At 41.4% G+C, this 26882-nt stretch overlaps 2 protein-coding genes across 10 annotated transcripts; one reads left to right on the top strand and one right to left on the bottom strand.

Moving 5' to 3' along the window:
* Nucleotides 1-24: 24 nt before the first annotated feature.
* On the top strand, nucleotides 25-3025 carry LOC128309889 (probable ATP-dependent RNA helicase DDX27). The gene is made up of 2 exons (XM_053046384.1): nucleotides 25-1198; nucleotides 1429-3025. Exons 1-2 carry the CDS (start codon nucleotides 140-142, stop codon nucleotides 2956-2958), a joined length of 2589 nt encoding a protein of 862 aa, XP_052902344.1. The 5' UTR covers nucleotides 25-139; the 3' UTR covers nucleotides 2959-3025.
* Nucleotides 3026-5704: 2679 nt separating this feature from the next.
* LOC128299681 (putative uncharacterized protein DDB_G0277255) lies at nucleotides 5705-26455 on the bottom strand. 9 transcript variants are annotated; one of them, XR_008287309.1, is made up of 12 exons: nucleotides 26137-26455; nucleotides 20075-20183; nucleotides 19591-19946; nucleotides 18451-18567; nucleotides 17183-17274; nucleotides 15473-15724; nucleotides 13220-14680; nucleotides 12057-12162; nucleotides 10792-10884; nucleotides 10034-10241; nucleotides 8137-8946; nucleotides 6616-6740 (listed from the first exon to the last, which is right to left on the bottom strand). XR_008287309.1 is itself a non-coding variant. In XM_053035711.1 (11 exons), exons 1-11 carry the CDS (start codon nucleotides 26239-26241, stop codon nucleotides 6442-6444), a joined length of 3156 nt encoding a protein of 1051 aa, XP_052891671.1. In that variant the 5' UTR covers nucleotides 26242-26455; the 3' UTR covers nucleotides 5705-6441. The 9 variants fall into 9 exon arrangements, 8 of the variants coding, with proteins under 8 accessions (XP_052891671.1, XP_052891670.1, XP_052891668.1 ...); XM_053035711.1 differs by lacking the exon at nucleotides 8137-8946 and having other exon boundaries at nucleotides 5705-6740; nucleotides 13262-14680; XM_053035710.1 differs by lacking the exon at nucleotides 8137-8946 and having other exon boundaries at nucleotides 5705-6740; nucleotides 10804-10881.
* Nucleotides 26456-26882: the final 427 nt, after the last annotated feature.

The raw sequence follows: 26882 nt of genomic DNA on the forward strand, positions 1-26882 counted from the left end.
TTGACAGACGGACACAGGGCAACGTTTTGTAAACAAGCACACGTGCGTTGCTGCGTGCCGGGCATATAGAACCGCGCGGTTAGAATTGTGTTTCAATTTCCTTTTTTCACGCTTTAAACCATTAACCCACAACCACACAATGAAGAAAGATAAAAAACCAAAAACTAATGTGAAGAATAAAATCGCTGCCAAGGCCGCCGTTGGCAACATGAATGGTAGTAAGAATGGCTTGACGAACAAGCAAAACTTTACCAGCCGGTTGGATTTCATAAAAACCATCGATGACGATGAGGAAGTGGAAGATTTCTCCGAAGAATCGGAAACGGAGGTTGAGTATCAACCGACCAAGCAGAAAAATCAAAAACTGAGCGATTTCGATGGAAGCTTCCAGTTTGTTTCCACGGTGAAGGAATACAACCACGATACGTGGGACGATTTGATGCGGTTTGTCAAACGGAAGAACCGTGGCGAGGTGAATGACAAGATTGCGAACGTAATACGAGATCGCACGCAGGAAAATGCCGATGCGCTGAAGGATGATATCGACGATGATACTGCAGCACCGCATAATGAAGAGGTGGATCTGTCGGATGACGAGCTGAAGCACGATTATATGCGTGTAAGAGAGCGTAAGGGCAAAAAACAGGTCACCGAAAACGGTGGACCCACTGTGGAGGTACAGGAAGACTCGGAGGAGGAAGCAAAGGATTACTTCGAAGAGCTGGAGGAGAATGCAAACGGACAAATACAATCGTTCTACCAGATGGATCTCTCCCGCCCGCTCATGAAAGCGATCGGTGCGCTGGGATACATCTACCCGACACCAATCCAGGCGTCCACCATACCGATCGCCCTGATGGGTCGCGATATTTGTGGATGTGCCGCCACCGGTACGGGTAAGACGGCCGCTTATATGCTGCCCACGCTCGAGCGTCTGCTGTACAAACCGAACTTGTCGCAGGCTGTCACGCGGGTGCTGGTGTTGGTGCCGACACGTGAGCTGGGCGCACAGGTGTACCAAGTGGCCAAACAGCTCACACAGTTCACCAACGTGGACGTCGGCATCGCAATTGGTGGGTTGGACGTAAAAGCGCAGGAAGCGGTATTGCGCAAGAACCCAGACATTGTGATTGCCACCCCGGGTCGTTTGATTGATCACATCAAAAATACACCGAGCTTTTCGCTGGATTCCATTGAAGTAAGTCGAAATGATGATGGTACCGCTAGTCCCTTTTTGTTAACTATTCTGATGAATACGAATCCTTGCGCTCTGACAAACTGCGCCAAGCGTGTTGAAAGACGAATAATGGTAAATCGTTAGAAATTGATTGCCGAGCGATCATTTTCTACCATCTGAACTTGACCTTGAGTCGTTAATAGTAATATCTCCCAATATCATAGCACTAATTACGGCAATTCTGCTTTCAGATCCTGATTCTCGATGAAGCCGACCGTATGCTCGATGAGTATTTCGCCGAGCAGATGAAGGAAATTATTCGCAGCTGCTGCGCCACTCGTCAGACCATGCTGTTCTCCGCCACGATGACGGAGGAGGTAAAAGATTTGGCGGCCGTGTCACTGAAAAAACCGGTGAAAATTTTCGTCAACAACAATCAGACGGTCGCCTTCAATCTGCGCCAGGAATTTATTCGTATTCGCGAAGGCCGTGAAGCTGATCGGGAAGCTTTGCTGGCTGCGCTAGTTTGCCGTACCTTCCACGATCACTGTATGGTGTTTGTGCAGACGAAGCGTACGGCTCACCGTTTGCGGATTCTGCTCGGCTTGCTTGGTGTGAAGACGGGCGAACTGCACGGTGATCTAACCCAGGCCCAGCGGCTCGAATCACTGAAGCAGTTTAAAGACGAGCAGATCGACATCCTCGTGGCAACGGACGTGGCAGCTCGCGGGTTGGACATTAGCAGTGTAAAAACGGTCATCAATTTCGTTATGCCTGCAACGATGGAACATTACATTCATCGTGTTGGTCGTACGGCACGTGCCGGGAAGGCCGGTGTGTCGGTGTCGCTGGCTGGCGAGCAGGAGCGCAAAATTGTGAAAGAAATAGTGAAAAATGCGGTCAGCTCGATAAAAAATCGCATCATTCCGCAGGACATTATCGAGAAGTATCGGAAGAAGTTGACGGCACTGGAGCCGGAAATTAATCATGTGCTGGCGGAGGAACGTGCGGAGAAGCTGTTGCGACAGACCGAGCAGCAGCTTACCAGTGCCGAGCGGAAGCTGAAGGGTCAACCTGCCTTGAAAAAGGACGGTGTGCCACGGGAATGGTTCCAAACGTTGCATGAGCGGCGCGAAGAAAAGACGCGACTGGCCGGCGAGGAGGCGACGGAGAAAAAGAAACCGAAAAAGCGCAAACGCCAAGGTGACGATGATGATGACTTTGACCCTGTCCAGTACCATCAGGAAAGGATGAAAAAACATAAATCGAACGAGGTTGAACCGAAGAAGAAATCAAAACCGGAAGCGGATGCTAATGCGGATGCAAACAAAACGCCGAAGCAGTTGGCCAAGGAGCGAGCTCTGGACGAGCTACGAAAGGTATCGATGGTGCAGGCCAAGCTGGCCAAGATGCGTAATCGACCTTCCCGTGTTAATGCTACCGAGGAGTCACATGCCAATGGTAAATCAACCGGAGATGGTGGCAAAAAGAACCGAAAGAAGCAAAAGAATTTATCGCGCTTTGAGCGAGACCTGACGGATGTGGGTACCAAGAATGTTAAGAAGTTGCGCTATGATGCGTCCAAAAAACAGCGCATGGATAAGGTAGATAAACGCAAACAGAGCGGTGTGAAGATCAGCTCGGAAAAGCTGCGCAATAAGCATGGCTTGAATAAACACAACAAGGGCAAATCGTTTGGTCAGAAGGCACCGAAGGGTAAACCTTCTGGTGGCAATGGGATGGGACGGGGCGGCGGTAAGGGAGGTAAAAAGCGAAAGTAAAGGCCGAATAGAAATTAAGTGCACGTGAAAACGTTTACATGCTGTTCTAACGTTTGGTAAATATAACATGAAGAAAGAAGAGATGTAAAGTTGTTCAGTGTTCTAAAGGAACTGAAAGAAACTGTTTCAGGGTGTGTTTTGGAGATCATTATTGTAGTACATGGCAGGGGTTAATGTCAGCCGAGAGGCTTACCTACCAAACCACGCGGGAAATGTTCCGAAATGCAGGGATTCGAATATTTTTTTCCGAAGCGAACATTATTGGACAATGTTCATAAACTCGAAATGAATTACGTGGCGGATATAATTGGTTTAAGAGAGACCATGCAATAAATTCTCATATAACCATGTATTTGACTTCAAACGGGAGAGAGTACAGTGTATTCCTTACTGATTAATTCTTTTTTTTTGTTTCATTACTCTCGAAGTTGTATAATCTATACCTGAATTTCGATTATTTCGCATCAGTGTTACGCCTAAGCGCGTAAGGTATCTATCTCGCTTCTCTAGCGTATGGGGCATGGGGCAAAGCTCGGCAAACACTACAGTTAAGGTAAATAGTGCACATTTTGTATAGCGCTTTCTGAACGACATTGTTTCTCAAAAAGTGTCATTGTTGCAGTAAAGGAGATGTGATGGAGAAATAGCTTAAGAAAACACGTAAAAGCACATATCGGTATATGGAACCAAAAATTACATTTTATAATAAATTTACCACTTGATTATGGAACAGAGAAAAGGTGAGAGTGAGGAAGGAATTGTCGTTTTTGTCGTCTATTTCAAATGCAGAATCGTAACACAAACTACGCAAAACAACTGCACACAAAACGATAAACGCAAAATGTAGGGAAAAGGATTGAGTTTAAGTTTCTACCATATTTCACCCACCTTTCACTATTTGGGTCTTGGGATTGTGTGCAGTGTTAAAGGGACGTAGTGTGTGGGTGTACTAGTAATAGTAGAAGGAGTAATATGTTGTTTTTTATGCTCGCAATAGAGTAACTAGCCTAGTAGACAATAATATAACATAGAACATTATCCATAAGATTAACATGCTTTGCTTTGTTCCTTCACCAGTTACACATCTTTGTGTTTTTGCGGTTCACATATGTGCAACAACAGACGTAAGAATAATACAAAATTATACAACTCTAAGAAAGCTGATCAATCAATTATTAAACGAAGGGTTTTGTTAGTTGTTGGCTTCGTCTCGTACACACTAGCTAGCGAGCACTATTTGCAAAAGAGTTGCGTGTAACCAATTGAAACCGATTCAAGCTTTTCCTATCCAGACAATAGAGCTCTAACTCTTACTGTTTTCATTTGGACTGCGCAAACGGAGTACTACGAGTACCATCTGGATGCATTTTCCTTCACCACTACTGGGGTGTGTGCTACTCGCTGACTGTTTCAGGTACACGATTTCATGATTACATTTCCTTGATCCATGTCTCACATACACGGCACGGCCATTTTCTGCTTCTACACTATCTGTACTTACAGATTTGATAGTTTATATTGTTTCGTTTTGTTTATTTTTTGCTGTACCACAACTGTTTGTAAAATAATTCAGTTGATGCAGATAAGACAATGCTTTGAACCATAGGTCAGATACCATATTAAAAATAACAGGTTTTACCTACGCTACACAAACCGTTCTCATCTCACTCTACCGTATCCCGTGTTTGGGTATCGTCCTAGATCACTAATTTGTGAAGACGATAGAGAAAGTAAACAACTTAAAACATTGCACATTGCAACATGTGGTGGATGGTGCGGCAACAATCAAGGGTAGTAATAGTAATGAAAGAACTACGAAACGACGAACTATTCTTTACTCCCTAGCACTCAAACCAACAAACACAAACAAGCTTACACAACTAAAGGAGAATCTTTAAAACACTCAACTCAACTTATTCTACATCAACCATCCAAGTGAAACAAACTTAACGCACGACGATATAATTAACAGAAAATATATCATCTAACTGTACTTTCACGATTATCGCGTGTACATAAAACGAAAACGAAATCCTTCACCTTTTTCTTACATACTAATTCTGTCAACTTCCTTTTTTTTTAATCCTGAGTTCTGCATTATATTTTCTCCTCTTCTTTTTTTTTAGTTATTTACGTCCTTCATTCTTTGTATTACGTTTTCATGTAACTTTCATAAACATTATTGAATATTTTGTTTGTTTTTTTTTTCTTGCTGTTTGGCTTATATTAAAACAAGATATTTTGCTTTTCCTACACTACTGGATCAATCTTCCTTTTGTATAGGTGTCCTTGAAGGACATAGTTCTCTCATATTCAAAGTTTCACTTTCATGTTAATATCAGGGGGGGAGGGGCGGTTTGAGCTCTGTTACTTTGCAGACTTTTTTTGTTTTATTTTGTTGTACAATCTGTGTTGGTAGATCGTGCAATCTAGCCTTGCTAGCTAACTGCGAATGTCCTAAAAAATACAAAGTTTGGACACCGTGTGTCGCAGCAAAGTCCGAAGACCGATTGTGGCGATTGTAGAACTAAATAAATACCAAACACCCAATATTGCGGGGGAAATTATTCTACGTCCAGAATATGTTCCTCCTCATACGACTCTCAATCGTAATGCGATGTCCGCAAAATCTCTTAAGCACAAAGAGATCCTGTTTTATATCATATCAGTTGTCCACTAGTTTGGAGCTTACAGAAAACGATTTCGAGCCAAGTTGGCGGCGATCATCGGCGGTCTTACAGGTTATCGATCTTGTTTTGTCAGGGCGATAATGTTTCCTGCACCAAGAATATAGGCTCACTGGACACACGGGGCAGATCCAACAAGCGAACCCGAGCCCCATTCTTTTGCCTAGTTGCGCAAACCGGTGCGCCACCCTTAAACGGGTGCAAAACTTTCGATTTACACATCGGGGGAATGGTTTTAGTAACGTTGCGCAGAACAGTCTATAGCTTTTCATTCTTCTGTTTTGGGGTGCGAGAAAGCTTCTAGCGCAGATTTTGTTCGTATTACAAGACTGTGTGTAAAAGGGATTCTGGGGGAGAAACTCGTTGATGATAGTTTTTTCTTCATTTTGAAGGGCCTCACACGGTGGCCTCCCTATCGGGGGTTCGTTGTGGTTACTATCTGGTGTGTATCTTATCTTTTAGATGCTTTGCCTTTCACACAGGCCTATAGCTAGCCGATTTACTTCCGTGGTCGCGCTACATGTTGTTGAAATCCTTCATCTTCATCTTCTTTTAATCCATTTTCTGTGATGTGTGGCGATAGAAAGGTTGAGATGTAGTTGAGATCTACCTCTCTCTTTGTGTTGGATCGGGTTACATTCATAACAACGTAGACAGAAACATTTTCCAATAGATAGAGGTAATTTTTCATAGACATTTTCACATCGATTAGAAGCCGCAGTCGCATGTAGAACGACAGACGTAATTGAAGAAAATTGATAATAACGCTGCTCCCAGTTGTTAGTTGTGCTGCGCTTTACGCAACCAGAGAATGTTCTTCATCGTTACCACCACCACAGTTACCGTCCATGTTAAGCAGCTCGTTTAGATCGATGTAATCGCCGGACACAATACCAAGTGTACCATCGGGACCGATGATACCATTTCCGATGCTGCCATTTCCATTGCCATTCATGCCGCCAGTACCATGATGGCCGGTGGCATTAAAGATGCCATTGTTAATGCTGTGGTGGTGTCCGTTGACGGGATCTCCTCCGTGGAGCTTAAAAGCCATCAGCTGCGTGTGAGCTGACGGTACGGGTGAAATGTGACCTCCTGAGTTGGTCATTTGTCAAATCAATCGAATGTGGGTTTTGGGCATTCGATATCGGTCGCCATTCACGGATTTCGGTGCAGTATACATACGAACAAACGGGAGATACAGAAAAAACGGTCAGAAGAAAACAGAAAATTAGTAACTGCACAAGAAGGGTGGTACTTTCGTGTTGTTTAGTCTCATCAATTGGTTCTATATTCCTGGCATATATATTCATACTAACAATAAAGCTCCTATCCACCTTTTATCTCAGCACACACAAACATTCACACACACACACACATACTCCCATACACGCACACAATCTCCACCTGGTAAATGCACATAGATCTGCTTTCCTCCCCAATTTGGTTTGTTTATTCCCACTAATTCCAACCACCCACTGCCTAAGAATGTCTTTCAATATGTCTTACAAATTAAACACTTAGAAATCATCTTGTTTGAAGCCCCCCAACCAATTGATAAAAGTATCGACCCCCACCCTTGTACACACACAACCTGATCCTCACGCCCTGCGTTGAAATTATCCTTTTTCGCGGCCCTGGCCGTTCCCTTTCTAATCCTCCCAAAACCATCCCACCCACTCCCGAAATCCTCCTCCCAAAAATCCCCAAAATCCCAGAACTTTCCCTTGGCCAATGTCCTACGCATCCTTTTTGACACAAAACACGCACATATACGCACACAACGCACATCAAACATTGCATTCAAATCATGTCCAGAGCGCATTCCATTCGGGGCATTGTTGTTAATTAAAATATTAACTTAACGCAAATGCTCCAAAAAGGAATGCACTCCCAACATCACAATCACTCTCTTTCATTCGTTCATAAAACAATTCAAACATACAGTATCGAACAAAACAAGTGCAACTGATGTAATTGCATTAGTATACAACATGTAGCATGTCGTGTCCTGCCTTCTTGGATGAAATATTAAAGTTTAGCGAGTTGCACTTGGTTTGGTCCCACACTGTACATCCGAATTGGCGCATTTCCTTTCTAACCTTGGAAACTAAACATCTACACGTTTTTATTTTCTTTGGGTTTTTTTGTTGTTGCAAGTTTGCCTACACCCCGAAGACTGGTGGATATAGAAATTGGAGGAAAACAAAAGGAAACAAGAGTAGTGAAGTAAGCGCTAGGGGATTGGGGTTGGTGCCTGGATGGCCGATAAGTAAGACGGTGAGGGATGGTTTATGAAGAGGTGACGGGTGAGGAGTGTGTAGGGGAAGGACAATATGGTGAAGGTGAACAGATGTGTACAGAATTTTGACTAAATAAAATAAACATGTGTAGATATATATATGTATATGAGTATAATATATACGAGAATCGATCGCCCGACCCCATCAATTGTTGGAATAGTTGAATGGAAGAAGCATAACAACAGTACCTTGTTGCTCATGTGGGTGAAGAACATGTTCTTTTTTTTATCCACAAACGCCCCCAGTGACTCTCGTGTCATTCATCTCCAACAACGATCAACCTCTCTACTACTCGGTCTCTCTCTCTCTCTCCCTCTATCTCCCATGTTTTAATTACACGCACGCACGCACGCTCAGTGTGAATAGCCCAAAATAGACAAACGACGGCAGCCACAAAGCTTTCTCTCTCTCTGTCTCAGCCACACAAACACAGCATTCTCTGCAGCGCCCGCCAACAGCATCGAGGATCAAACATCGGTATGTCCTTTTTTGTTTTGTTTTGTTTGGCCATCAACCATCAAGATCAGAATCGGAACAACAATGACAACGACCCAGAAGAGCACCAGAAACCAGAAGTACGGAACCGAAACCGAAGGCCCATTTCCGTTGACACAGTGCGCGCACCAAAAGACGTGATCTCCTCAAGTGATTGGCGATAATAACGACTACACCACACACACAACGCTCGTCCATCATCAATACATTTTGCATTCTGTTTTGCCTGTTGTAGACCATTATCACCATTATGCTCGTATGTTTTTTTTTTATGATTTCCTCACACGGTTAGTGACGATCGTTTTTGGCACACGCACACGGCAACCATGTTATGCATGATGCTGCTGCTGCTGCTCTCTCATTTATAGCTTTGGAGCTCGCTTTTGCTTCGCCAAATCCGTTCCTGCCCATAATCCTCCTATCTTTAATATCATTTCTCAATTTCCATTAGCTTTCTTTTATCAACTTTTATCAACCATATCTTTGCATCGCAACAGACATTCCTGTGGAAAGGAAGAAGGTCAGATTGTTGTGATTAGAGATTGTGTGATTTTTGGTATAAATGCTTTACGGAGTTGATTAGACTTGATTTTTTTGTTTTACTGTGATTAGAATCGGGTGATTTGAAGGTTAGAGAGTGGTTCATTACTTCTGACACGGGAACTGAAAGAAATTTAAAATATTTCATACCAATACAACCTATTTGCAAACTAGTGCTTCGGTTCTGTTTGTTTTACTATAATCTTTTCGATTTTAATGAATGAAACATAAGCTTTAAACTATTCTTTTGCAATCCTCCTGTTTTCATATTTGCCCGTTCGCACAACCACTGGTTGCAAACTTATTACAAAATATTTCCCATAACATTCACTGCAAAATGGTGGTTTAATGCTTCCCTCCATTTGCTGAAATACATAATTTTGAAAAAAAACAAATGTTTGCCTTTTTTAAAGAAAATAAATAGCAATTCGTATGTAAACCCTTAAGAATAGTTTTATAAATTAAGCTATTAGGTACTAAGCAGCCAATATTGGAGTGGATTTATTAATATTTTCTAGTATTATTTTAAATTTATAATAACACGCAACTGATTTACTGCGCCATTAGGGAGATAACAAATTCAGTCACTTAGAACGTTGCCAAGAACGTTGAAAAATGCCTACCAAACCATTGCCAGAAAGAAACCGAACATCGAAACTCGTAAAGGAAACAGGAAACATACTATGGGACAAAGACGAAGTTTAGAAAACTCGGCATCTTTCTGTCAATAGATTGCTGAAGGTATTGTTGTGTCCTTATTGTACGAAAACAAGCTAATATGTTTCCTTAAAAAAAAACACCCCTTTAGGAGATAAGCAAAATTTCCTTCGTTTGTTAGATAACTACTAAGGTAACAATTCACTTTTAGCTCAACTCTACTAGAAATGTCCATCTAGATGGACAACCAAAGCTAAAATCGATGCAATGTACAACATATATGCAATTTAACCCTCTGCTGCCACTGTTCGCCATTTTTTGATGTAAGATAAGAAAAACAACAAACGTTAAAGTATGTGTACGAAGCGCTCCTGCTGACTACCGAATACGTACCAGGTGTCGGACTACCGGATGTGGCAGACTTGTTGTTGCCGGCAGCAGGGCTGTTGTTGTTGTTGCCGGTCTGCTGCTGTTGCTGCTGTGCCAGTGATTGACCTTGCTGCTGCTGTTGATGCTGCAGCAGCTGCTGATCATCGTTCATCATATCCGGAAGGTTCATCGGAAAATCGTATCCCAGCATGTCTTCGTTGTTGTTGAAAAGCTGTAAAGAGATGGCCATAATATCGCGAGAGAGGCAACAGAGCCACGGCCAAGAAAGAATGCCAAAGGATGAATTTTATTGCAACACTCCACAAAACACATATACTAACTGGATGGGTGGTGGGGGATCAGTACAATAATAGTATTATGATTTCGCATATTGAGCAACCCCTTCCGGGAGGAAATGTGGTATGTTTTGGGGTATTCATATGTAAAGATATGCAAAACCATATACACGCGAGTGTATCTTGGGTAATTGATGGATTGATGAACAAATGCTGTTTTGTGATAAATGTTCAATTATCTGTACAAAGAAAGAGTTTGGTTTTTTTCCGGCACCTCGCAGCCGCATTTGACGAGAAAGAGAACGGGAAGGATTCACGAAACATTTGCGACACCGGGAGGAACGCGAATATATCGCGTTCTGCGCTCCCAGGTGCATTCATTATACTGTTTTTGCTTTACCCTTTTATAGTTCGAACAGTTAGGTTTACAATGTTGATCGCATCATTCAAACGTTGCTTACAAACTATGGATGTGTATATGCTTACATCGGTCCTAACCTTATTGATGGTATCCAGATCGAACGTGCTCGACGGGAAGTACACGCGTCCGAACGGAGGTGCGGTAGAGCAAGCGTTCTGCTGTGGGTTGTGTGTGAGGGTTTTACAGGTGGATGAAGTTGAAACAGACACAAATTGGTTTCGTTATGTGTTTATGTCAATTTCAATTTCGGTTTTTTTTTCGTTGCACAGATATTTTGATTCGGGCACACCGAAACATTCGCAACATTCCCCATTCATCATCAGAGGATGGAGGTGTTGTTCGGGGGGGTTTGTAGTAAAGCAGCATATTTTTGTTCGGAGATATAACATTCTCGACCATCATCATCATCATGAGCACCAGCATCAATAGCATCATAAATATCACCATCGCGTCGGGGCGTTTGTTGAGGTTTGTGATGATATTTAATTCATTGTTTAATTACCAAAAACCATTCAAATCCAATTGAAAGTTACATTTGATACCATCCACCATTGGTGTTGAGCACGAGTGGGGTAATTCAGTTGGAATTAATGGATAGGTTGAATTTTTGTGTTGTTTAATTTAATACATAATTGGAAGAAAGAAGAAAAACATTTCGAGCATGAAAAATATATCATCAAGGAAAATGTGTTTAAACAGGGCTGCTTTGGACCTCATAAAGAAAATTGTTTCCACAGCGAATCCATCGTGGGGTAATATTTGCAACCAAACGATGAAATACAGCATTATGTTGTGTTAAGTTTTCTTTTTAAAAATCACCTTTCAATTTAAAACATTTGTATCTAAAACTATAAAATTTCACATCACATCAAATGTCACAAAAAAAACCTATTCCAATTACAATATATCATACGTTCAAAGTATGATAGTTACATCTAAAGGGGAAAACACTAATAAAATTTATATGAAGTTAAAAAGAGCCATTATCAGTCTCACTGCACGATATTTAGAAACACAATTTTGAATTACAATCAAAAGTAGGCCAATCTTTTTGTTAAAGCCAATTTAAAAATGAGACATGACATATCTCGTGTGATTTATCAGCCCGAGAATATATGAATAAATTAGTCACAAAGTGCGCTTGAGCTGGTCAAACATTTAGCAAACATTTATTACTAAAAAGTCTATCAATCGATCCCCCGTAACGTCGTTACTACGGATTGTTCTCATTTGTTGCACGTGTTTGCTATTTTTGCCTGTTTTGTTCTTTTCAATCCAAACTTAAATCCCCTTTCCTTACAACTGCCGGTTACCATTCACTCAAACTTACCCCGAGCAGCGCGTTCGCATCGAGTTGATAACCTTCGCCCTTGAGCAGCTCCTTCAGTGATTCCAGATCGGTCTGCACGGTATCGAAGTGTTGTCCATACTCGGCCCTGCAAGTACAGATCGTATGGCGAATTGTGATGCAATCGCACAGTTGGGAGAATGAAATAAAAACATTGAAAGGAAGAAAGTAAGAAAACAGGCGCAACCACCTTCGATTAATATCGCCATTATCCTTCCGGTACCGCACACCGTTTATGCGGCGCGTTACCGAGCTCACACCTGTTGCTTCGTGGTTAGAAAATGCTATCTTCCGTATACTTAAATTTTGAGTTTGTGCTTTTTACTAAATACTATTTTTTTCACCTGTTTAGCTTTGCTTCAATATACTTGCAGCTAATTTGTTACATTGAATAACATGACCAATGTTTTTTTTTTCAACAATATACTGTATCCCAATCATTTGATGAAATGTTCAGAAAAGTGGATGAATGTGATGAATGAAAGCAAAAATGATACGTAAGTATTTCAATTGTTTGTTGTTACAAAACTAATTCGGGTTCAGGAGAACATCTGTTCTCCGCCAAATAGGCAATATCTTACTTGACAGTTCAAAGTTATACATTCCAAATGAACCCTATAAATACAGACATATTATAAATAACAGCAACAATATTGATGACAGGTAGGAAAACTAGTACTGTATCACTTAATCTTAATACAGATAATATAACACCATCCGACGTAAGCAAACTGTAAAAAGGGAAAGCAAAATAAGAGATGGCAAAATCGAATGGAGCAGCATCTGAAGTAGTAATAAGATAACAGATACATAAACAATTCATTAAATTACGCTGCATGGAAAATCAGGGAAGCATCGCCAAATGAGCAGATTCCCTTTGGTCAGAGATAAACAATTTGTGCAAAAAAAACAGTCAAGCTCTGTTTCTAATGTAATGATCCTAATATTTTCTAGGCCACGAGATGGTGCTATCCTTAACACCGGGTGAAGAGCTCGGTGCTGCGTTGCAGATTTATACGTAACGTGTCCACGGAGCGACCCGGTGTTGGTGTTGATGCGATGGTAGTAATCGAAAGGGTTGTGCAAATGGTGGCGGTTTGTGTTTTGTCCACAACCGCAACAAAGTTCCCAACAAAAATACTAACACCGTGTTCAGACGGGACACGTCTAGATCATTGCTGACAAACTTGGATAATTGCTGCTGCTGTTGTTCGGTTTCGTTTCCAGCGGACCGGTTGAGCAGCAAGGACGAATCGAGCGAATTCTCCTCGAACTCTTCATCTTCACCGTGGAGCATTTGGCTAACAGATGGTGAAGCCTGTTGTGGTTGCTGGTTGTTCTGCGGCGCCTGCACCTGCTGCTGCTGTTGTTGCTGTCGACCAGCCTTCATTTGGTTGATGTCCACGTTTGGATTATAGTAGCCTCCGTCGATAAAGTTGAATCCACTGCTAAGCATCGGCGAAGGGTTACTACCTTCATTCTTTACAATCGTGGAGCCCTGATCGTTGCTATCATCAAATATATCACCCGGCACCAGGTCTGTTGCGGCAATGTAACCACCATTCGTAGAAAACGATAGCCCATCCGTACCAATGGGTGGGGATGACGAATTGACACTACTGCTATTCTCCGTTGGTTGATCTCTGGCGCCTTGTCCACCACCAACATTAAATCCTGACGGTCCGGCCGAAGATACATCTTCCTGCTGCTGCTGAGGTTCATTGGTCGCTACTGACTGTTTCTTGGCCATGGCCAATTTTTTGCCACCTCTTGTCATAATCATTGTCGGAACATCGGCAGAAGAAGCGACGGAAGATTTCAATCCACTTCCACCAGCCTTCGCTGCCGTTGTAACGGTAGCAGTCGATGGCGAATTGAGTAAACTTCTGTTCTGAGATCTCTGCGCCGACGATTGGGACTGTTCCCCTTCATTGCGCCTATTATCTGTGTTGTTTCCTTTCAACAAACTTTCGCCACGTTTTCCACCAGCTGGTTGTCGCTGTTTTTGCTGATGCTGTTGCTTCTGTTGTTGCTGTTTTTCCATCTCTTTGATCACCATCGGTGTGTTCAGCATCATTTCGTTGTCGTTATCTTGATTATACAATTGCACGATCGTCGGATCTATTTCGTCCACATGATCGACCAAATATCCGTGCTCATCATCATCATTGTCGTCTTCCAACGCTTCACCGTAGTTCTCCAGCTCTTCGCCGTCGATTGTGCTTTCAATCAGCTGGATTAAATTGGCGGGTGTATTATTTCCACGGTTTCGTTCGCCAAGATTCTTAGAGCGTGTAGTGTACTTCGGTTGGCGGTTCTGATCGTTTGCCATTTTCACGACCTTGGACCCCATAGTTGATCCTCTCACCGCGCCATCTACACCGGTGCGGAACGGTATGGGTGAGGTAGAAAATATTTCCTCAATTGTTTCGTTTCCACCGCCGTAGTTCAATCCTACGTCTCCTCCGCCACCTCCGCCTCCACCACCGCTACTATTGCTACTTCTGGAGCTGCTACCACCGGACATGGATGGGGTCGCTGTGCGATGGTAAGGTGATGGATCCGGAACCGATATCGGCGAACTAACCTCCGGTGTATCCGAATTCCTGTCGGCACAAAATGGGAAAATCTCAATCAAAAAATCGATCGCATTGCGCAATGTTTGATCTGGGAGCAATTTTGAATGTGTTTTAGGAGTGCCTTTTTCATTCATTCTAGCTTCATCCTATCTTTCTGTCTACCCGTCACTGGTAGGAAGATGCAGTGAAGAGGACGAGAAGGACGATCCTATCGTATGTCTTCGATCCGTAAGTTGTTCTTTTGTATAATGAAAGATGCTCCGAGAGGTCGTCTTCATCGTCGTCATCCTGTGTATATTTCCTACACGCACAAATGCTCCTTGCATCCACGCAATGAGGCGCTCAATCTTAACTATGACAATTTATTTTGCCAATGTATTATGGTTATGGAATTTATAATTATTGTTACCAACACAAATGTGTAAAACCACACCAATTGCGTCTTGCACAATTAACTTAACGCTAATGATTTCCTTTACAAATTGCATAAAATTAATACACATCAAACGGGTTCAATTAATAGAACAATGAAGATGAAGGTCGCGGTTCACAGATAATAAATAAAACTACTGTATTCCATTCTGACATATTAAAGGGTCGTAAATCAAGCAATCATCGCTTAATGTAAATAAACCACCCAAGCCAAGCTCACAAACAGCTCTGGAGAGAGTAAAAAATTAATACCAATTAACGGCACACCAGCAAATGAAACGGTAAGCACCAAAATGTATTGTTTGCTATTTTAATAGAAACATAAACGATAGGAAGTCAACTTTATCGGGATTTATCGAATTATTGGTGTGTTGCTTGCATTATTACCTGTTCCCTTTCGTTTGACCGCTTGGCGTGCTTTTATCCTTCTTAACGATGCTAACACCACTGAGTTTTTTAAGAATCACGTTACTACTGTCACCGACGCTGATACTAGGCTTTGCGCTCTTTCCGACTGAGGTGGAACCAGACGAAGCAGAAGAAGTATTAGCTCCTGCATCTTCAGCGCCCCGAGACGAGCGAACTATCTGACCGGTTACGATGGGAATAACATGTTTCTTGCCCTTGTCTTGTTTTGACCTGAAGAAGAGTAAAGAGGCAAGCACATTGAATGCAAATATCCGATAAGACAATCCTCTTGTCAGTAACAAACGGAGTGTATTAGTTCGGACCAAAAAGGCACGATTGTAAGATCGCAGATAAAATTAAAAATTGCAACTAGAGAGTGTATATTTAGTGAACGGAGCAAAACAAAGGGCAAGCTAGTTTTCGGTTTTAGTATACACCATTAAGACACAGATGCATTCAATCGCAAAAAGCACCCAATAGTCAATGACCTATGCAAGCCTTTTACTAGCAACAGATTATGAAAAAAATGTAGCTAAACCTATAAGAGAGGACAGCAGAACAGGCCTCACAATTTTTAATAAATAAACAAAGATATATGCGAGAAGAAGTACAGATACTCAAGGAAGAATCTAATCTATTTGCTGGTTAAAAATAACTCCAGCCTACGTAGTGATTCTTTGAACAATTTTAGCATACAAACTACATCTAAACAATCCAAGAAGGAATATTAATAAAAAAAAAGATGTTTCACTGAAAAATGGAAAATAGGTTCATAAAACCTCCAACATAACACAACAAAATACGGCGGTACAGCACAAAAGAAAAATGAGACAAAATGCATGCAAACACAACCAACACAAAATGCAAATTCATTTGAACCATATCCCTAATTTTCTGTGCTGGATTATAATATCAAATATTCAGAATAATACGTTTCCTTCATTTCATCTTTGACCACATATCTTAATCTTTAACTTACGAAGGCTGAATATTCAGTCTTTCGTATAAGAGGCACCTTCTAGTCGAGATTGGTTCTCAGACTAGATATTAAGGTGTAAGTGAGTCGTGGAATTATAAAATATAGTAATTTACGTATTTACTGCAAAGGAAGAAAGAATATCATTTAAGAGTTGTAGTTGCTTAGTTCAATATCATGATAATATATTATGTGATGTTGATACTGATGAGGTGATAAACATTGAATTGTAATGATAAACATCACTACACGCCAGCAATATGAAGTAAAATTCAAAAATAACGCACTCCCACAAAAAACAAACCATTAATACAAATACAAAAACTCCACAAATACTTCACAATCATTTAAAACCGAACGCCAATTGCGTTTGTATGTTCAGCGATTGTTCACCAACGCTCATAGTACAGTGATGGATGGATGGTTCGACGATCGGTTGAACACACCAAATGTCCAGGATCGAATCTCGTCTTCACTGACCCCCCGGAGCAACGACTAACTATCAGGCTACATGGTGAAAAATAAGAATATAACAGCGGTAACCTCACAGGGTCGTTGGACCAAAAACGAAGACATAAGAGAGGGTCTCGTAACGGCACTTTGGTTAGCTAAATAGTTCATATCAAGTAGTAGCACATAATGAAAGAAGTAACAACATCGAACTAAGATCTAAAGAAGCAGAAGTAAAGACATGCCAACGATCATAAACTTACAACAATTCTTGCTGATTTGCGTATGCGACTTCTTCGAGTGCTTCGCCCAGTTCTTCAATGGTGGCTCCATCGTCGTATTCCGTTTTCATCAGCTAAAACAAATAAAATAAAGCACATAAAACAGATCAGTTTGGCGAATGTTTTTTTCAGAATCAGAATCAGATCAGAAGCGTGGGTAATAAGGCGATCGTGCTCGGATCGAGTGAAAAGCACTTTTTTTGCGGTGTAATCGATCGCATCTTGATGCACCCCGACCACTACTTCATTTCTTTTGGGAAAAGCTTAGGGCGCCAATATTCCATTACGTTTACCGTTCTTGAACATCAGGGAATAGGATTGCTTTATCCATGAGACAGGCAACACCACCGACAGCTAAGCCATGGTTGGTAAAAAGGATCATGAATTATCGATGATTGAACAGACGTTTGGTTGACAGCGGTCGAGGCCCACTTCACATGACAGGCATACACAGCGACGTCCATTTAACGCAAATCACCATTAATTAGTAAGCAGGCGGCCGCGAGGATTCGAAAATGTGGCGGTAGAATATACAGTAACATCACAATGGCAAGACTTGATCGACGGTAAAATGGAGACAACGGATTTAAAACACATTTATTGATAGCTATTCTGTTGCATCAGCATAACAGGCACGGTGTGGTCAATTGCAACCGCAACCTTCTGCACCAAGTTTGGAAGCTATGCCAAATGTAAAACCTCCCATGTGTGTGCATCGGTCGGCCGCGTACCAAATCAGTAGTGACTGAGAGATTGGTACATCTGTTAGATGCTTTTCTAAGTGAAAAGGTATTTTCGAGGATGCCACCATTTATCGGGTATGAAGTCGTTATAAACTATTATCAGTTTTTCAAATCGGACGAAACAATTACGGGAACACTGTGGCATTATGCAACACGAGACAATACCGTCTTCTTTATGCCGGACTAGAGAAAATCTGTTTGGAAACAGATTGGATCCTTGCCTACTCGTTGTATTCTCCAGATATGACACGACCAAAAACTACCAGTTGCGATCGATGAGTCGTGGTTTGGTGGACCAACACAACCAATGACATTGAAAAAGTCCTTGCTTTATAGATTGCATTCAAAGACATGGTCTCATTTCTTTTTTTCGACATTCATTCATGACATCTTTTTTCCGATATTCAGGACTTTTTGATGGTAAACCCATAATCCTACTGTGAATATAACATAGCAAATTTATCCGTTAACTATTTTTTTCCCTTTGAACAAAACAAGAAAACTTACCTTTGCCTGTTGTGGAGCATCGTTGATCATCAGCTGGAATCGACGTTTGTTGCTATTGTTCATAGAGCCAAGTCCACTGCGCGATGGTTGTACGATCGTCACCAAGAATTGAATGAGCTGAAAACAATAATACAAAACTAGATTATCTCTCATATCATTTAATAAGCAACAAGTTAAGCTTAATTCTGACTAATAATTCAGGAAAATTAAATAATTTGTAATATATACTCCATATATCTGAGCATATTCCTAATAGGATCTTTATGAGTGTTGTTCGTTGTAGATTACTATATTTTACTCGACACTAACGAATCGAGAAAACACGTCGCTTGAAGTGTTGCATACAAAATAAGGTATATATGAAGGCCAATAGAGTCTAATAAAATTATTATTGTACAGTTTACAGCTGTGCACAACCAACCCTTCCAATCCTTCGTGTTAGTCAAAGGAACGGTTATATGCAAAATGAAAGATGGATGTTTTTATATTTTTTCGATAAACCATCGTCGTATTTGGTATGCAAAACTCTTCCAAGAAGGGTGCAATTTAAGGACAGTGTTTTAGTTCTGCCTACTATCTAAAGAATTATTCCTCCCAAAAATTATACACCTCTTGGCTATAGCTACAAAACAGAACAACGATGCGCCATCAGTAAACCTACAACAAGCGCACCGGCCATGGAGTGGAACGGCGAATAAATAAATAACTTACTTTCATATGTTAGGAAAAAGGATTGCTTTTTCCCACATCTTACTCCTATGCATGCCGCCTTCCTTTCTACCACAGAACCATCTTCTAACGTACGGAAGAAGTGTGTGTGGGAAGGTATACACAAATCAAGGTGAGGAGGTGATCATATCAGCATAAAATTAAAATATTCAAATTCCACACACAAACCGTCAATCAGGGGGTGAGAAGTTTGCGACTCTACAGTGCCATATGAAGTGCTGTTCCACAAAAGCACAAAGTTCCGTCCACAAAAGCGTGTTCAATCGGCCACAATGTTTGAGCTCCTAATAAATTCATCCAGATCCAGATTACATAAACGGGGAGAACTCATCTTCCTAATCGAACCCTCATCGGCAATAGAGTTCCCTTTTTCTGGCCTTCCTTTTCCGCTCACAACACGCACGCACTCACCTTGTTGACAATCTGCTGTTGCTTATGGTGCTTCTGGCGCAGTATAGCAATTTCCCGCCACAAAGCTTCATTCTCTTGCTTCATCGTCTGGAAGCGCGAATCGAGCGTATCCTGTCGACCGCGCATATTCTTCACCTCGCTCAGCACCCGGCTGACCGCCTCCAGCTTAAGCACACTCTTGTCCTCCAACTGTTGTTGGGCCTGCAGTTGCTGTTGCTTCGATGTAGCGATCTTGCGCTTGATGTGCTCCAGCAAGTAGGGATGATCCTTTTGAAAGCAAGGATGTGTGAACTCCATCTCATCCTTATCAAATCGTAGGCCACCATTGTCGATGGAGGTTATTTTGTGGAAACCATCTGGAATGGTAAATTAAATTGTGATATGACATGGAAAACTGTAACATCGATCGATGATCCTCTTTGTTTGCTGTACGCTCTCCCACATTTATCCATCGATTACATCTCAAACGACTAACGTGACTTACACATATTCAACTGCCTAATAAAGCTTGCCATGTTGTTGTGTTTGTAATTGAGCGGCAACAGCTCTTTGGCAAATTGAGCCTGATTTTGAATGATGAAACTCCGGCCATCCTAAAAAGAAAGAGAAACACAACATTACGAGATTTAGTACAAGGGTGGAGGCAGAGAAAAAACGAGTTACAAGATTACAAAAATGCCACAAGTAATTGCGAAAATCATACAATACATTTTATTGGCGTTCGTTACCAATTTGATTTACTAGCCGGCATCATTTTCGAACGTTTTTTTTTCCATCTCCACACACATGGTCGGTGTTTTTATGAGTCCATGGAAGATTAAATCATGATTTCCTGTTATCAGCTTTCCACGTAGAGATATTTATAAAGCAAAACATCGACAACAACAACGCTAAAAAGTACCACTTATCAGTTCTTTTTTTCCCAAAACACGCAAATGTATATAATGCCCTGCCTTGTACGAGATAGAAACACGCAGACAGGCAGCTATTTAAGACAAGGGAGCCCATTATGAGATTGTACACGAGATAATTTGTAACGAATAAAGGGCCCACAAAAAAAAACGGTTGGCAGTCGAGAGATACTTTATCTGTACCTCCAAAAACACAACCGACCGCCGGTAATCGCGCAAACTGCGGACAAATATGGCACTAAATACGACAACAACAAAACTGGACTGCGAGATATGAGGTATGGCTTGGAATACAACTACGAGTCGGGTGACCAATAGCGAGAGTCATCTTGGGTTTGCGTGTGAGGATGATGAAGTCTTTTTCTGGTCGCCTAACATTTGATGCTTCATTTTAACAACTTTATTTAGGTGTGGCAGAATGGGGCAGAAATTGAAAGCAAACTTATTACATTCAATCAAGTAAGCGGTGCTTCCGTTTATGAACATGTTTGTAAAATACACAGCCGGATGAATCAAATTCCGGGGTATTATGGATTAACTCCGAACTCCGTTATCCATCGGTAGGAGTTGCGTACTAGTTGCGTAGTACTTCAACGAAACCCAGAGAGATCAGGAATTCCAAATTGGAATCTTCAGTAAGTAGAATTTCCCTATTATTTACTAAAACATTCAACTATTGAAGCCAACATTATGTACAATATGAGAGAAACATTATCAGCGTTTATATTACATAACCTTCGCAACCTTCAAATTCACCAACAAAGAGCTTTTGCTACCTTCGTTCAACAATCGATAACGCAAAAAAGGCCTTTGATTTGTTTAATCGTTCGACATTCTAAGGCACTACTGCCAACGACGTAATACATTGATCATTTGGTTATGAAGTAGAGTGGTCCAGTAATACTTGGCAACGTTGGTTAAGGGAATGTCTTAAAATATGACTTCAGGTATTGAGATTAATAACAATATATTTGTTTTGTATGAAATCTACAGGATTTGTTTTCTCCTTTAAATGAATGAAATAATTCGTCTTGCCGATCGATTAATGCCCCACCGCCTTCATATGCAGGGGTTTTAAACTGTGAATTTTGTGAGCGTGATTGTTTTTGCAAACAAATATCACAGTAGGCGACGACGGTCGCGAAACAAAATGCGTAAAACGTGAAATATAATGATAAAATACGCGCTTCTAGACACACATTCGATGGTAACAGTGATACATATCGGTTTTCTCGGGTGTACAGGTATTGTTTCGCATCTGGACACACGTACATTCATAGCCCCAAACGTAATAAACGTTCAGATAAGACCGCGAAATCGAACGAACAAACCAAAAAGCAGCTCTGGCCATCCAAACGAGCAATCTCTTTTCGGTGAAACGAACATTGACCGAAGGAGGCAAAAATTCTGTCAAGTGGTGGGGTCATTTTTGTCCACAAACCGACAGGGGGCTATGGTTGTCGGTGTGTCGGCCGAACAACAAACATCACACGCACATCTACGTGACAACAGACACCGTCAACGATATGCACCAACGGTTGCAGGAGAAGACTATTTATATTGAGGCTAGAGCACAATATTGCTGGGGACAAACGGTCATGTCACAGCACCAAACCACACAGATCGTGCACGTCACGAAAAAAAAAATCTCACACACGTAAGAAACAACAACCGGTTAAAGCCTTGCCAATGTTGCCGTGTGTGCGTACGCAGAGAAACGTACTAGTAGAGCGTCAGAAGGGCATGGGGCCGAAACCGCCTTCAGTCGGTAGGCAGGTCTCTGCCCATTAAAATGATTATCTTCATCGAGGCAACAACAAAATCACAGCAGATACAGTAACAGGTCTATCGGGTTGGGAGTGGGGATGCTGAAAGTGATCCACGAGCAAAAATATGTAACATAACGAACAAAAACAAACACACCCCACACATTTGCTTTGTTCTGACGCGCGGTGATCGTTGGGATAGAGAGAATACAAAGTCGAATTTTGTATTCGGTTTAACAGTATTTCATTACGTGTCCTTTTTCCTTCACAGCGATAGTGCTTAAAGCCAAACTAACAACAGTGCATATATTAACGTTTTAAACAGGCAACAGAATAATGCAGGGTTTCTCAATATGTTATTTTTCATTCATCGTTTAAATAAGGAAACAATTCTTCACATAGCAAACAAATTATTTTGTTTGGCGTAGTTTGTCAAACATAATTTTGACAGTTATCGTCACGATCTGATCCTTCAATCTGACCTGTGTATAAAACGTTGTCGATTACTGGGTTGTTAGTGCCATATTTAAAGGCTGGTTTACACGCTCATGCCATTGGCGCAAATTGACTTGTACAAACCAGTTTGCACAGTTATATCGTTGCGTGTAAACGCAGTTTGCGCAAATTATTTGGCTTGCACAAGTCAAAAAATTTGGCTTGCGCTTTATCTGTCACAGACAGATATTTGGCTTGAGTTGAAGCTTGGCTTGAGTAAAGTTTGAGCGTGTAAACGCAGTTCAAGCCAAACTCGAGATCTTCATCGTTCATTCTTTCTATCATTCATTCATTGTCTTTGATTTATGTGGTGTTTTGCGCTCGTAGTTTTCTATCATGCAGAACGAAAAAGAGTTTATTATAGAGATAATCGAACTTTATAAATCTTTCCCATGCTTGTGGAGCATAGCTTGTGCAAACAGGCATTCGACACTAGTTTGTGCAAACAGCATGAACGTGTAGACACGATCAAGTTGTTCAGTTCATTTGGCGCAAATGGCTGGTGTTAACCGATTTGTGCATATGGCATGAGCGTGTAAACCAGCCTTAAAAGTCAACAGCATTTATCATTTCTCCAAAGGACTATTTAAACATTCGATGGCTACTTTGTATTCGCAAGTATGATTTTCATTTTTATCACGTTTACGTCTGTTTACAGTGTTTAGTAATGTATAATGTAATAAAAAAAGTATAATTGTTTCACATTATCAATTAAATATACATAATCAAAATTCTGCGTATGACAAGAACAACCATATAAAAGATTAAGATTTTTCCCGGCACCAACGATGCGACGTTAATGATGTCCGCAAATCTAGGCTCAAAAAAATTAATGCTCCTCAGAGCCTTCACCAAAATGTAGCACCTGTTGATCTAGAAATTGTTTAAGCTAAAATACGAAAGGGATTTATCGTTAAAAACTACCCTGAACAAGATTACAGTCCTAATTACGCACTAATCCAAACGTACTTGACGATAAGAAACACAGCCGGACATCCTTGCAATTAAAAGCTATTTATATGCAAAGGATAATTGTATAGCTATCTCTGTATTGTTAAAAAATGCTCTTCGCACCGAATTGTTCTGGGTTGATTGAAAGTAAAATAACAGCACGATAGTCTGGTTTGTTGTGATTGTTTGTTCCTGTCTGTAACTAGGCGATGAAAAAATACGACCCGGAACCGGGAAAGTATGTGGGATGAAAATAATGATGATTAGTGAGCGATCAGCTAAGCGAGATTTAGCGAGGGGGGAACAGTCTTACCCACTTCCCATTTAGCTCGTATCTGGGAAAGTCATTAAGACTTTCAATTTCGCAGTTACCAAGGATACGCCGTACCGAGAAGGCAAGCTACAATCGGTCTAATTGTGAGATAGCCTCCTTGGTGGGGGTTGTTTTTGATGTTGTTTTCGTCGATATATGGATCGATTTGTCGACGTGAGAGGTCGTTACGCTGACGATAGCAACTAGCATTTATAAGGGGACAACCGTTTCTGGGTACAGTAATTATAATCGTAAAAAATCGAGAGAACTTCGAGAAGAAATTACCTGACTTTTAGCCATAAAAAATTATACGAAATTTTGCAGCTGAAAAATACAGCATACTCCAATGCTGTTGTTGTTACCGTTGATGACTACCTACCAGTTGACCAAATACAATTCAGCTATATAAATGCTTTTCTTCCCGAAAGCTTTCAAATACCCACACGCTGCACAAATATTGGCTGCGAAGCAGGCGGGAAAAATGACAATTGTTCTATGTGTTAAGCTGCAGTTACTTCCCGTGTTAATCGATCCCGGTCACCACACTGCTAGAGACAGTGTGCCTCGATGTGAATAATAAATAACAATCAAATAAAACGCAACGATGCGTTACGTAAAAACGGTATCCCATAAATGCGCACACAGACACGTGTATCCGGGCAAGGTGGCATCGGACAAACATCATACACTGTAGGCGTAGAAATTATATCACACATCAGGTTCGTGTCCCTTTAAAAGGATTATGAGTTAAATTTTCACTCCCTTTTCTGATTGCCTTTACCATGCATTTATTCATAGAATCATGCCTATGAATCTTCAGTGAGGAGTCATTCAAATCAAAAGTCGACTCTCAAAAGACTCATGAGTCCTTAAAGATTTATTCATTCCATTTCTAATCACTGTGCATGACACAAGCAGAACAAATTGGTCAGTGTTGTATGTATGTTATATGAATCTGCAGTGCAAAAAGCATTCAAATTAAGAATCGACTCTTGAAGAGACTCATTAATCTTCTTGTGTATGCAGGCATCTACAGACGAGAGATTCAGATTCATTCAACCAGCTCATTGATTCATGAGACTGAATCAGATCCACCCAAAAACAATCGATCTTTAGGCAGACGAAACAAACCAACACACCGGGTACAGTGTTCCTGACGTCAAACAGATTGTTCGCTCTGGGACGTCAAAATAACATAAACACAAAAAAACCCTAAACTTCTTGAGGGGGAGTTTATCAAAATGACGTATTGTTTCCAATACACACACTCTCACTTGCGGTCGAACGCACACACAATGGAGTCAGCGCACGCACATAGAGACAGGGACGGCAAAACAGAAACAACCTCCAACGAAGGACAACTTGACGGTGGGATGATGTCGGCTGTATGGCGACGTTGCGCGTTTTGAACAACTATCGTTTTGTTGTGTTTATTGGCTGAATGATCCTCCGAAGAAAAGAGGAAAAAAAACTCCAAAAACACGTCAGTGTGTGCGGACGATAGAAAATCAATTAACACACCGCAAATTGCTATCATCCAACGCACGGCCTCAGTTATCATCTGTTGCTTCGTTTTTGTGCGCGCCGTGTGTAATTTTCGGTGCGATATTTCGCGCTAATTATTGTACACCTCTAGTTATTCTCTCACCAGTAACATACAAAAAATAATACATGAACCAAATGAACGCAGCGCGACGAATGAATCAAATAGAATGAATGGTCAGGCAATGACCGCGGAGCAGCAGGCGCGACAAAACTTTGCCACACGACGCGAATCGCGCGAATAAATCTATTTCGACAAAACACACAAACGGCGGCCATTTTTGTTAGGCCTACTTGCGAACGGGCGCATAACACATGCTATACACACACACACACACACACCAGCGCGCAAAACGACGGGGTGAAAATTGGACGTGCGGCATGAACATTGGATTATCTCCTTTTAATGTGCGTATCGATATAAAAGGTGAGTTATGCGAGCAATGCGGGAAACCACCGAGTGCGGGATACACGCATACCACCACAACACACTTTCATTCTCCAATTTCAGACACTTCATAAACGCACTGTACAAAAACCCAACAACAAACCCATTCCGTACACTCACCGTGCTCCACGATATCAAATCGTTCGTCTCGTTGTCTTCGACCAGGCGCCACAGTTTCGCCAGAAATGCAGGTACTCCTGCACCCGTCTCACTGAACGTGTGCATTTTTGCGGGTGTTGCAGCTGCTACCCTGCTTCGCGATTGCTTCAGGTCGCTCGTTGTCGTTGTTGCTTCACACTACTTCCACACGCACGCACAATAAAATACACACACACACACACACGACCGCGCTGCGCTGCTTTTCCCTTTTGGCTATCCACGAACGAACGCACGGACACCACACGCACGCACACACAGCACTCACGTACACGGCTGCTACGAATTGTAACTCTGCCCTCTGTATCGTACCACTTTTAGTAGCTAATATAACGCTGTTGCAAACGGTTAAAGCTGTTGCAAACGATTGCTAGCAGCTTATTCCACTACGGGAGTATGCACAATTGACCTCGATCGCAATGGAACAAATAATAGGACACGAAATTATGTGGACTTCGCACGTCTATCAACCAGTGTGGATCACTCGCTTTTTCTAAATGCGTATTCTTCAACTCAACCCCACGGATGTTGCTGTAAACGAAAGCTGCCACCCAATGAACATTTGCGCGCTACCCAGGTAACAGTCGGACGTATTTTTTCCGACAATTAGAAAACTGTGATTTACAGCTTATTGAACATGCAGAAAAAGCTACAACAAAGCTTAGTTTTTAGCCTCGCAGCTAAAATAAAAATTAATATGAAAATATTAA

This window comes from Anopheles moucheti, chromosome 2 (assembly GCF_943734755.1).
Source record: "Anopheles moucheti chromosome 2, idAnoMoucSN_F20_07, whole genome shotgun sequence".
Taxonomy (NCBI): Eukaryota; Metazoa; Arthropoda; class Insecta; order Diptera; family Culicidae; genus Anopheles; species Anopheles moucheti.